The sequence below is a fragment of the Martes martes genome, assembly GCF_963455335.1.
Source record: "Martes martes genome assembly, chromosome: 6".
Lineage (NCBI taxonomy): Eukaryota > Metazoa > Chordata > Mammalia > Carnivora > Mustelidae > Martes > Martes martes.
In genome coordinates, this window is record NC_137893.1 from 85,301,006 (window position 1) to 85,313,515 (window position 12,510).

General features: G+C 42.4%; 1 protein-coding gene across 2 annotated transcripts in view; it reads left to right on the plus strand.

Annotated features, from left to right (window-relative positions):
* DNAH8 (dynein axonemal heavy chain 8) overlaps positions 1-12,510 on the plus strand; it is a gene marked incomplete at its 3' end in the record, with an annotated part of 317,468 nt that overhangs the window by 170,126 nt on the left and 134,832 nt on the right. For both annotated transcript variants that reach the window (XM_080806629.1, XM_080806628.1), the window contains exons 54-56: positions 3,639-3,748; positions 8,325-8,488; positions 9,796-9,988. In XM_080806629.1, the coding sequence (XP_080662755.1) occupies positions 3,639-3,748; positions 8,325-8,488; positions 9,796-9,988 (467 nt within the window). The remainder of the gene's footprint in view (positions 1-3,638; positions 3,749-8,324; positions 8,489-9,795; positions 9,989-12,510) is intronic.

Here is a 12,510-nt window from a genome sequence, read left to right on the forward strand (position 1 = left end):
TATAAGCATCTCTGGCCTCCACTGATTGGCACCGTGTTTCTCCCTGAAGTTGGTTAGTGCCTATTGGGTTGGGTAGGGGACAGGGAATGGCATCGTCCCACTCTCTCATTCTGGAATGGGGAGTACGTGCCCACCACACCTCAGGAAGCCCTCACAGAAAAATAATCACCTCTCTGGGGTCCCCAGCTTCCGTCAGATCCCAGCCTTCACCCTGTCTGTGTCCCAGCTGTCTGCCTGCTAGGCAGCATAGTACTCCTGTGTTTTATCTCGGACACCTCTCTGGTTTTCAAAACTTCCAATTTTAGGAACTCTCATTGCACAAACCCATGCTGATCTTCTGGGGGAGGGTCTCGCCATGCTATGGCTGGTGCTGGTTTGTCCCAGAAAAGCAGTCATGTGCCCATGCAGTGGTTTGGGATTTATGGTAAAATGCAGCAAAATGGTGGCACCAAGCCTTGCTGCCCTCCTCAGGTATCTCTGTTCCTATGCTAGCAAACAGACTAGCATGTTGGCTCCAACCAGCTCTTCTGTCCCCAGAGAGGTCATGCCATGACTCCCAAACTCACTCCCAAGAAGGGGAACTGTTCCTCCCCATGTGACCCCGGGGATCCTCAGACTACACTGCACAATCCTGGGCCTCTGCCCTCCTTCCCCACCAGACTACCGCTAAGTCCACCACGCATGACCCCAGCAATGGTGCAGATGTCTAGAACTTCAGACTTTGAGCTTCAACGTTTATAAAGACTTGGGATAGTTAGCGCCTCTCCTTCTCCCAGTCAGTGGTTTTGGGAAAGAGTTTTTATTGTGCAATCCTCTGCCTGCTGCGTCACTCTTTCTTTCTTTCTCTCTTTCTCTCTTGCTCCTCTCTCTCTGATCAGGGCTCCCTCCCCTTTGCAATGCTTACATTTCTTTCTCCTCATAGATAACCTTTCAGCAGTTCCTACAGTCTATGATATGGACATTTTTCTACCTCCAGGTGTGCAGTTTGTTCTCTTAGTCCTCAGATCTATTTCTTGGGTGTTCAGAATGATTTGATAATTATCTAGCTGTGTTCGAGGGATGAGGCAAGCTCAGGGTCCCCCTACTCCTCCACCATCTTAACTCCTCCTCCAGGAAAGAACTTTTTTTTTTTTTAATTTATTTGACATACAGAGATCACAAGTAGTAGGCAGAGAGGCAGGCAGAGAGAGAGGAGGAAGCAGGCTCTCCGCTGAGCAGAGAGCCAGATTCGGGGCTGGATCCCAGGACCTTGAGATCATGACCTGAGCCGAAGGCAGAGGCTTAACCCACTGAGCCACCCAGGTGCCCCAGGAAAGAACTTTTTAAGTGAGACTCAGAAAGCATAAACCATAAGGAAGGAGATGACAAGCTTGACTAGATTAAAAATAAGATCTTTTGTTTGTCTAAAAAGCAACATTAAAGACTGAAAAGACAAGCCCCAAAAGTGGAAGAAAAAAATTTCGACACATATAGTAAAACAAAAAAGTTAGTAATCTGAATACTTAAAGAAATCCTGTGAATCTATCAGAGAAAAGCAAACATCCTAACATAAAAACCAAACCAAAGCATAAAACCAAAGGTCACAAAACCAAGCATTTTAGAAGAGGAAAGCAAATGGCCAATAAACAAATGTAAAGATGATAGACTTACTAATATTCAGGAAAATGCAAATTTAGAGCACCAAGGAAATACCATTTTATACCCACTGGATTTGTAAAAATGAAAAATTCGGACATAATCAGGCATTGGTGAGAACGCACGGGAACTGAGACACTCACGCTGGTGTCTCATTGGGACAAGCACCGTGGATAATGACTGGACATAACTGCTGGTAAAGCAGAATGTGCGGACACCCACGGCAGTTCCACTCCCAGGTATATACCTCTTTATCCTTTGTCTCCTTTATGATTTGCATATTCTGAGTTGCATTTAAGAAGTCCTTTCCTACCCAGAGGTCATGCAGATACTGGCCTGTATTTTCTTCCAGACATTACGGTTTTGCCTCCCATATTTAAACCCTTCAACCATCTTTACTTGATTTTGGGTATGTGTGCCAGAAGACATGCAAGCATGTTTATCGAACAACGTTCATGATAGCAAATACCGTGAAATAATCCAAATATCTATTGGCGGGAAAATTGCATCAATAAATGACAGTGTAGGCACCAGCTTAATGCTCTGCAGCAGCAAACATGAATAGACACAGCTACAGGCTCCCACGTGGCTGCAGCCCGGGAGTATCTTGGGTAAAAGAAGCAAGTCAGAAAGGAATATGTGAGAGGATGTGCAATTAGAGTTCAAAAGTTGAAGTTAAAGAAAAGGTTCAAGGTCAAAACCCTAAGTAGCAAAGCTACAAAGAAAAGCAAGTCACAGATTCTCACCAGGTCAGAGTTGTGGCTGCCCGTGGAGGAAGAAGGGGTTGTGGACAGGGATGGACAAAGGGGGCTTCTGCTGTGTGGGGGCAAGGTTGTGTTTCTCAATCTAGTAGACTCTATGTGAGTGTTTATTTGTTAAACTATTTTATACACGCTTCCGTGTGATTAATACTGAAAAGTAAAGACAGAAAGAAAGGAGAAACTGCAGCTCAGAGAAGTGAAATGACTTCCCCGGCGTGGCAGAGGTGTGGCGCTAATCCTGTTCATCGATTCCAGAAGCCATGCTTCTTACAGAACACTTGGCCCACAGGAAGTCAGGGATCTAGAATATGGGGTTTCAGGGAGCAAAAGGGCCTTGTAGGCATTGAACACAACCAACTCTGGCTTTACAGGACAATTTGATGTTCCCTCAGGGCTACTCTTCTTCATCCACGTGGCTGACCCCAGTTTCTTTAGCTGGTCCTCCCTTCATAAACCTTCTCTGTGTCCCTGAGCAGATACTCCTGTGTCCCTGAGCAGATACTCCTGTTTGCGTTCCTCTGAAAATATCATGTTGAGAACTGAAGGCATCATTTGACATGCAGGCTCACCAGTGTGAAGTAGAGTAAAATCTGTTTTTGCAGTTTAAAACCCAAAACACTGAGAATTTAAGGACCATCTATAAACGTACAGCCCAGTCCTTCGTGAGGGTCCGATTGTCGTGGTGCTGAGTGTTTCCTAGGGACGTCACCAGCCCAGGCGAGTGTCCCAAGGTGTGGGTCCTGATTCCAATTCTGTCAACAACCAATCCGTGTGATCTTGAACAATTTGCCTTCCCGGTCTTGATCTGGTCTCTGTATCTGTGATATGAGCAAGCAGTCTCTAAATTCTTTTCCAGCTCTTGTAGGCTTCAGGGCAAGTGTTTCGTAGGCTCCAGACCCAGGCTGCCTGGGTTCAAACCTCAGATCCACCCACATACAAGCTGTGTGACCTTGGGCAAGTTACTAAACTCATATTAGAATGGGAATAATGATAGTATCTTTCTGAGATCCTTTTCCATAGGATGTGGGTAAGATTAAGTGAGTTAATACATATAAAACGCTTACCGCTACACACTAAGCTTTGCTGGCCCCACTCCTGACCTCCAGTCTTAGCCGATTCCTTGAGACAAATTCTTAACCTCACCCAGCTTACTCAGTCTTATCATGATTTATTCACCAGGATAAACATGCACCTTGTAATCTTTTCATAAGTGTGTGCCTTCAATCTTGTTTTCTTTTCCAGGAATTATTGGCTGTGGGTACTTTGATCCTTGCAGAAAGTTCAAACCTGAAGTATGTGAGATGATTGCAAATTTAGTCTCAGCAGGCAGAGTGCTATGGCAGTGGACGAAGGTACAGAAGCATTGTTGTCCGTAATAACAGAAAGTCAACTGTTACTCGGTCCATTCTCACCTCATGGCTCATGAGCTTATCATCACATCATGGAGTAGTGGGTGGGGGTGGGAAAAAAACAAATTAGGTGCTCAAATAGATTTATGACACTTTTTCCTTCCAGGGAGCAAATATTCTGACTGGAAGTTGCTTTCCATATGCATGAGGTATTACTATAAGATAAAGTAGAATTTTGCTAAAATGAGAACACTGCTTTTCCACTTGTTACTCTGATTTGTATGTCAGACACTCATGTGTTTACTGGCTGGCTGAATGCATGAATTTCTGGATGTTCTTAGCTACCTGAGACTTAAAGTTTAACTTGTGTGAGTCTCTGAGATGGAGCGGGGATTAGATGGATGGAAATGTATTTCACAAAAAATAATATATATATATGTATATATATGTGTGTATTTAAGATTTATTTATTTACCTTAGAGAGTAGGGGGAGGGGTAGAGGGAGAGGGAGAGAGAGTCTCAAGCATAGTCCACTCTAAGTGTGGAGCCCAATGCTGGGCTCGATCTCACAACCCTGAGATCATGACCTGAGTCAGATGCTTAACCAACTGTGCCACTCAGGTGCCCCTAGTCTGGATTTTAATATACAGGTCAGTCCCCTAAGTAAACTCAGCAAACCTGTAGCTGTCACCAGATGGCTTAAAGCAGACTCATGAAAAAGCAATTAAGTGTAGGTCTGTGACATCTCAGACCTATGCTTAGAACGAAGTTGAGGTATTTGCTAAAAAACGTTCATTGGGCCAATTACACATTTCTGGGAGGAAGCTTATGTCCTGGGAAAACCTGGAGGGTGCCAACCTCTCAGATTCCTGGGGGAATTCTAGGTAAGAGAATTACCAGGAGAGGAATTGGGTGTTTCTTAGGAAATGCTCAGTCCGCACAGTGCCCTGCAGTGGCCATTTCCTTGCAGGGCCTTCTCCTTGCCAACACAGGGTCTTTGCACATGCTGTTCTGCCTCTCTCTCTTTTTTTTTTTTTAAAGATTTTATTTATTTGACAGACAGATATCACAAGTAGGCAGAGAGAGAGGGGAAGTAGGCTCCCCGCTGAGCAGAGAGCCCGATGTGGGGCTTGATCCCAGGACCCTGAGATCATAACCTGAGCCCAAGGCAGAGGCTTAACCCTCTGAGCCACCCAGGTGCCCCTGTTCTGCCTCTCTTAAGGAAACTTCAAAATGAATGGCAGGGGCTGAGTGTCTGAGAGAATTTCCTGTGATAAGATCCATCTGTTTTCCCAGGGGGCTATTGTTGGCAGTAAGGAGATTATATACATATTTTCCTGAAAAGCTTTGGCCTTCTGGGTGTCTTTCCATCAAAGGTTCTTTTGTTATACGAGTGTTTACTGGTTCCTTTCTCATCTTTCTTCACCTCTTTAACCTGTATGGCTCAAGCTTTCATTCCACTGCTCTCATCAAGGTCACCAGAGACCTCAGTCTTGCCAAATAAATCCAAAGGGTGATTTCTTCCTCTCACTTGACCCTTTAGCAGCATTTGACATAAATTATCCCTCTTGACACCTTCTTCACTTGGCTTCCAAGGGACCTCATGCTCTTGGTTTTCTTTCTACTTGACAAGTTACCTTTATAAAGTTCCCCCTCTCCTTCCCTTCCCCTAGATACTGGAGTGCACCTGATCTCTACTCTAGAACCTCTCTCTTGTATGCATTCTTCACCCGGATGGTTTGTCCAGCTTCAAGGCCTTAAACACCATCTCCGTGCTGATGACTTCAAAATCAGTGTCCAGTCCAGGCCTCTCTGCTTGGCTCCATACTGGCTTCTAACTGCTTAGTAGACATTGCCGTTTAGATGTCCAATAACCATCTTAAAGTTAATGTGTTTACACAGAATCCAACTGAGCTTCAATCTGACCTTCCCTCAGACTTTGGCATCTTTTTGGTTAATAGCAACAACACTGACCCTCCTCCACAGACTAGAAAACTGCTGCCATCCTTGATTTGTCTCCCTTGCCCCTCCACTTTCAGTTCTTCAGCAAGTCTCTGTTACCATGCTTTCAGAATATAGTCCAAAGCTGAGCACTCTGCCATCTCAGAGTGACCCCCTCGCCCCCATAGATGCTTCAGTCACCTGCCCTCTGGTCCATGCAGCGACTTGCTTTCTTCTTGCCCTCCTGGAGCATGTTCTTTACATAGTCCTAAAATGCTTTTTAAAAAAGTAAATCAGAGGCGCCTGATCCTGGGGTCCTGGGATCAAGCACCATGTCAGGTTCCCTGCTCAGTGGGGAGTCTGCTTCTCTCCCTCTGCCTGCTGCTCCCCCCTGCTCTTGCTATCTCTCTCTCTCTCTCTTTTTCTCTCTCTGTCAAATAAACAAATAAAATCTTAAAAAAAAATTTTTTTTAAAGTAAATCAGAGATCATTACTTCTTGAAACCACCAGGAGGCTCCCAGATACACTTGGAGTGAAACCTGGATACATCTTGCTCTTGCCTGTGAAACTCATCCCGAGCTGGTCCCTGCTCACCCCTTCCACCTTCTGCTCCAGCTCCTCTGCCCTCTTGCTCTTCCTTCAACACCCCACGTTTTTTGTGCCTCTGGGCCATCATAATTTGAGTCATTCTCATCCTTCTTACTTTCAGAGGGGCTTTCTCAGATGGGCTCTGAAGTAACTGTCCTTGGTCCCCCAATGGTCATTATCTATCTCCTGACCCTACTTCTATTTTTTCTGACCATGACTTTTATCATTATTTTTTGTCAACTTATTTGTTTGTTTGCCAATATATTTGCTTCTTATTTATTGTCAGGCTCCCCCACTAGAATGGAAGCTCCCTGATGGTAGCGGATTGAGCTGCTAGTTACCATGCTATCTTTTTAGTTACCATGGTATCTTCTTAAGGACAGCAGGAAGTACTTGAAAATAGCCACTGAATAACGAATACATCTTCCTCCCCTCCCCACCCCTAAATAAGCGGCAAGCAGCCTTTTTTGTATCTTTTCTTCAAACCTCTCATCATCCCAAAGCACTTTTAACCCTTGTATACCATTTCATCCTTATATTACTGGACACAGCCTTATTTTTTTTTAAGATTTATTTATTCATTTGAGAGAAAGATGGAGAAAGAGAGTGTGGTGGGGGGGCGCAGAGGGAGACATGGGGCTGGATCCCATGACCTTGAGATCATGACCTGAGATGAAATCAAGGATTGGATACTCAACCAACTGAGCCACCCAGGCACCCCTACTTTGCAAAGATTTAAAGGAAAAGCCCAGGTGAGAAAAGAAAGGAATTGACAAAAATTAAAGTGAAAGAAGCAGGTTAACAGGTGAGAAGAGGGAAAAAAAGGAATTTATTCAATTCTCTTTAATGATTGCCTCAATGGCTGTCATCCCAGCGGCGGTCCCTCATAGCAAAGAAATAAGCAATATTCACACAGCCTGAGCCCTTTATTTCTGCATATTCGTAATATAATCTTGCATTTTGGTGAGTAGAATGAATATTTTATCTGGGAATGGAACTGAGCAAAGAGGGAAATTGAAGGATAATTGCTAAAATAACACTTGTCTTCATTCTGTCTTCCCTGGCTACCTGCTGTTTTAACTGACACAGGGAATTAGCCTATAATGATTCTGCTATAAGCTCAATGGGGTACTTTTCCAATGTAGAAAGGGCATATTCCACGAATAGCTCCTAAAAAAAAATTATTTTTTGGCTTTCCCGATTTAATCATGTGGGGAGTTTACTTTGAATCTCCAGAATTATTGTTTGCACACTCAAAATGATGCTCATGGTATCAATTACAATCTTTACACATGGCCAGCAATGCTTCCCACACCTAGTAAACCTCAAGTTTATCCCTTGACTAGTATCTCTCCACACAAGAATGTGTCATTGGTATAGCTTTGCCTGTTTGGATTCAAAACCCAGAAAAGCTACCTAGTTATTATAGCTGCATTTCACAGTTGCCTGCCAGCTTACTATGGATAAAGAGATAAGTGAAAGCATGCTGACTGAGTTTGGATCTCCACAATGAAATGTAGATTATGATATATTGACAGAAATCCAAATATACTAAAGACCTTATAGCAATCTATAGAAATGATCGTTATTGACTTTAGAAGTGAAATTTCATTGTTCTTAACTGTGTGGCAACAAGCTCATACCCAGTTTTTTGTTATGACATATCTCCACATACACACTAATATGGTTAACAATGATTAGGAATGGTCATTCCCACAACTCACATAGTTTTTAAGTATTCAGGGGAAAGCGACTTGTTCAAAGCCAACTAATGCTGATGGAACAGGCATTGGCATTGGCATCTAGAGTGTTACTCGCGAATGGATCTGATTCAAGAGCTTATGGTCTTTGAAATTCTATGTTGGTTTATTTATAATGTGATTTTCTCATAGCGCTGCAACAAAAATATAATCTTAATCTTGATTTATTTACTCAGCTGATTTCATTTAAAATGAAATTTGTGAAATAAAGTAATTCTAAAGAACTGTTTTTATCTTTTAGTTTTATCTGTGAAGCACCTTGAGAGTAATACATTTTTGTCCATCTCTAGATGAAGATGCTGCCAACGCCTTCTAAATTTCATTACATTTTCAATCTTCGAGATCTTTCCAGAATTTGGCAAGGAATGTTAACCATAAAAGCTGAGGAGTGTGATTCGATATCTATTCTCCTTTCCCTTTTCAAACACGAGTGCAACAGAGTAATTGCAGACAGGTGTATATCATAGCACTTGAGTTTAAATGTACTATGTAAGAAGTTGACACTGTGTGACCCAATTCCTGCATTATCTACTCAAATAATTAGAGTATTGTCTTCATTTGCTCTGGGGCTTGTGAATCATTGATACCATTTCCCACCTGCTGGTCCTCTTGAAAAGTGCTCAGCCAGTCTACTTGAGTATTATCTCCATAACACATCTTTTTAAATCACCACATCATCAGAGACTTGATAACATTCAGAGGCGAATTTTAGTTATATATATTTTCTAAAATGTTTGAGCTCCATGTAGTTTTCACTTGGTGAAATCTGGGAACATAGGTTCAGTCATAGTTCTGAACCTCCCCTTCCTCCTGTTTAAAATATGGATGGTGATGCTGATCTTGCAAAGCTGTGAGGGATTACCACAACATCACATACATTTCTCACATGTTGGCCCCCCTGCTTCTCCTCTTCCCCCTCTGATACTGGTAGGTCTGAAAAGGACCTGTGCTGTGTGCTCACAAAACCAGAAAGCGGGCGCTCGCCCACTACTGAATGTCAGTCTGCACTCCTATTGCAAATTTTAGGAACCTTTGACCCCAATTAAGTGACTCATCTGTATTGTTAAAGAAAAAAATTACTCATGACACCTATTCAAACAATAAGGCATACAGACTTTTTCAGGACTATTGCAATGGGTATATGGACCACTGCGATGGGGTCTCCTGGGAAGAGAAATTGAGCTCAACTCCAAATATGACAAGGAAAGAGTGGGAATTTATAGCCATGGAGAAGTTTAGGGGAGGTCGGTGGATGTAAAACTACTGAAAGGAAATATCAAGGGTAAGGGAGGGATTCTAGCTAAACTGACCTAATAGGATTCTTGCTGAAAACAGGCTAGGGTGAGTAGATATTACCTGGGGAGGGTGGGGGTGGTGATGGGACATGAGGAATTTGGTCAGATATTGGAGGGTGATCAGATCATGGGGAGTGGGAGATTCTGGGATTAAACCCACTTGACAGGATTCTTGGTACAATGGGGTGATGCAAAGAAAGACACAGAAGTCCAAAAGTCAAGGCCTGATTGGGAAGAGGATTCAGAGGAGACTAAGATTGATCAAGGAGAGACTCTGCCAGTATTTTCTTTAAGTAATACTCAATGTTATAACTCTCTTGAATGGAGTTATGTCCTTTTCTGTCCCCCTATTCTGAGGAGTTTGAGGTGCAGGATGAGGCCTTAAGAGGTAGAGGGAGGTCAGGCATGTTCAATTAGGAAAGATACCTTCATATTTTACATATTTACTGCTGTATTTCTCTCCCAGATTTATAACACCTGAAGATGAGCAGTGGTTTAATATCCATCTTGTTCGAGCAGTTGAAGAGAATATTAACCCAGATGTGACATCGTACATTCTTCCTGAACCATACTTTGTGGATTTCCTCCATGAGATGCCTGAACCAACCGGTGACGAACCTGAAGACACCATATTTGAAGTGCCCAAAATTTATGAACTGGTATTTATTTTCCCCTTTGAAAAGAGCTTTTTGATCAATCACCTAACTATATATTTCTCTGCACCCTGGAGTCCTACCATGGAGTTGTAACTTCTGCATTAGTTATATGTTGGGATTCATATCCAAGTAAAATATTTCAGTGTAATTTAGGAAGTAAAACATTTCAGTGTAATTTAGGACCAATCCCATTAAAGTCAGGTATAAGACAAGGATGCCTCCTATTATCACTACTATTAAATATGGTTTTGAAAGTTCTAGGCAATGAAACAAATGACAAAAAAAAAGGTAGAAAAAAGCAAAAGTATTGTGGGCAGGTGAGGTGATTATCTCTTAATATAATAGAAAAGAACTGAACATCTGTTTTAACTACTAACAGTTCAGTAAGATGACCAAGTGTGATAGAAATAAAAAACTCGGTAACTTTCCTCTATATGAAAGGTTGGCAAGTTATGGTTGTTGGGCCAGATCCAGCCTCTGCCTGTGTTTTGGGAAATTTGTGAGTTGGTAGGGTGTTTACATTTTTTAAATGGGTGGAAAAAGAATCCAAAGGAGAAGAATATGGTGGGACATGTGAAAATTATATGGCATTCAAATTCAGCGTTCATAGGCGAAGTTGTATTGGAACCCAGCCATGTGGATTTGTTTCCTTATGGCCCAGGACCACTTCTGCACTATGAGGGTGGAGGGGAATAGTTGTGACAAACCATATGGTCCACGAAGCTTTAATCCTGCCCTTTTCAGAAAAAGTTTGCCAACTCTTGCCAACAATCGTGTGATAGAAACTATAATAGGAAGGTACTTCATTTAACAGCAAGAAGTATGTAAAACATCTAGGGATAAACATGATAAAACTTGACTTGATTAAATCAACACATCATTCTCCCTAAATTAATGTATAGGTATGTATAATTAATGTATAGGTAATGTATAGGTTTCATGAAATTTGAACAGGACTTCAAAAGGATTTTTTTTCCCTCTGAGAAAGAGAGAGAGTGAGCGAGAGCACATGCATGCTTGTGTGGGTGAGGGGGACGGGCAGAAGGAGAGGGGGAGAGAGAATCTTTTTTTTTTTTTTTTTTAAGATTTTATTTATTTTTCTCAGAGAGAGAGAGAGAGAGAGAGCAAGAGAGAGCATGAGCAGGGGGTAGAGAGAAACAGGTTCTCTACTGAGCAGGGAGCCTGATATGGGGCTTGATCTCAGGACCCTGGGATCATGACCTGAGATGAAGGCAGATGCTTAATGAACTGAGCCACCCAAAATCTTAAGTGGGTTCCACGCTCAGCACAAAGTCCAAATTGGGGCTCAATCCCAGGACCCTGATATCATGACCTGAGCCAAAACCAAGACTCAGAGACTCAGCTGACTGAACCACACAGGTGCCCCCCAAAAGGATTTTTTTTTTCAAGATTTAATTTATTTGAGAGAGAGTGAGAGTCTGGGGGAGGAGCAGAGGGAGCATGAGAGAGAATCCCAAGCAGACCCAGTGCTGAGTGCAGAGCTGATGTGGGGCTCAAACTCACAAGACTGGGATCATGACCTGAGCCAAAAGCAAGAGTTGATGCCCAATTGACTGCTCCACGCATGTGCTCCCCAAAAGGTTTTTTAAGCAGGGTCACAAACAAAGTAATTCTGAAGTGCATGTATGTCAAAGAATTAAAGGGGGAGAAAAAAATTGCAAAACAAATACATGAGTATTTACTTCAAAACTGTTTGACTACATCAATGATGTAAAACTTCTGTGTGTTTTTTTAAAACCCATAAACAATATTAAAAAGCAAATCCAAACAGAAATATTTGTTACATTCCAATGGTCGTTCCCGTGGGTGGGAGTTGGCACTGGGGTTTCTGAAGGGGAAGGTCAAGGAACGATTTCATGCTGGCAACCAGCTAACGCTGTTAAGTTTCAGAACTCTGAAAACGGAAGTAACTTACAGTCAACTAACCCACGAAAGATGTTTGGAAGTCCATTAGGTTTTTATTTTTATTTTTTAAAAAGACTAAATTGATTGGGCCCCTGGGTGGCTCAGTCATTAAGCGTTTGCCTTCAGCTCAGGTCATGATCCCAGGGTGTTGGGATCGAGTCCTGCATCAGGCTCCCCTGCTCAGCAAGGAGCCTGCTTCTCCCTCTCCCACTCTCTCTGCTTGGGTTCCCTTTCTTGCTCTCTGTCAAATAAATAAATAAATAAATAAATAAAATCTTAAAAAAACCCAAGACTTTATTTATTTCTTTGAGAGAGAGTGAGTGCAAGAGAGGGGAGGAGCAGAAGGGAAAGAGGAAGGAGGGAGAGAATCTCAAGCAGACTCCACGCTGAGTGTAGAGTCTGACGCAGGGGTTGATCTCACGACTGGAGATCATGACTGGAGATCACAACCTGAGCTGAAACCAAGAGTTGGCACTTAACCTAACTGAGACACCAACGCACCTCTCCATTAGGTTTAAAAAAAAAAAATTAGAATTACTTTTGAGAGCCTTTACAATTGCTGCTTTCATAGATTTTGGCTCTTAAATATTTTTCTCTCT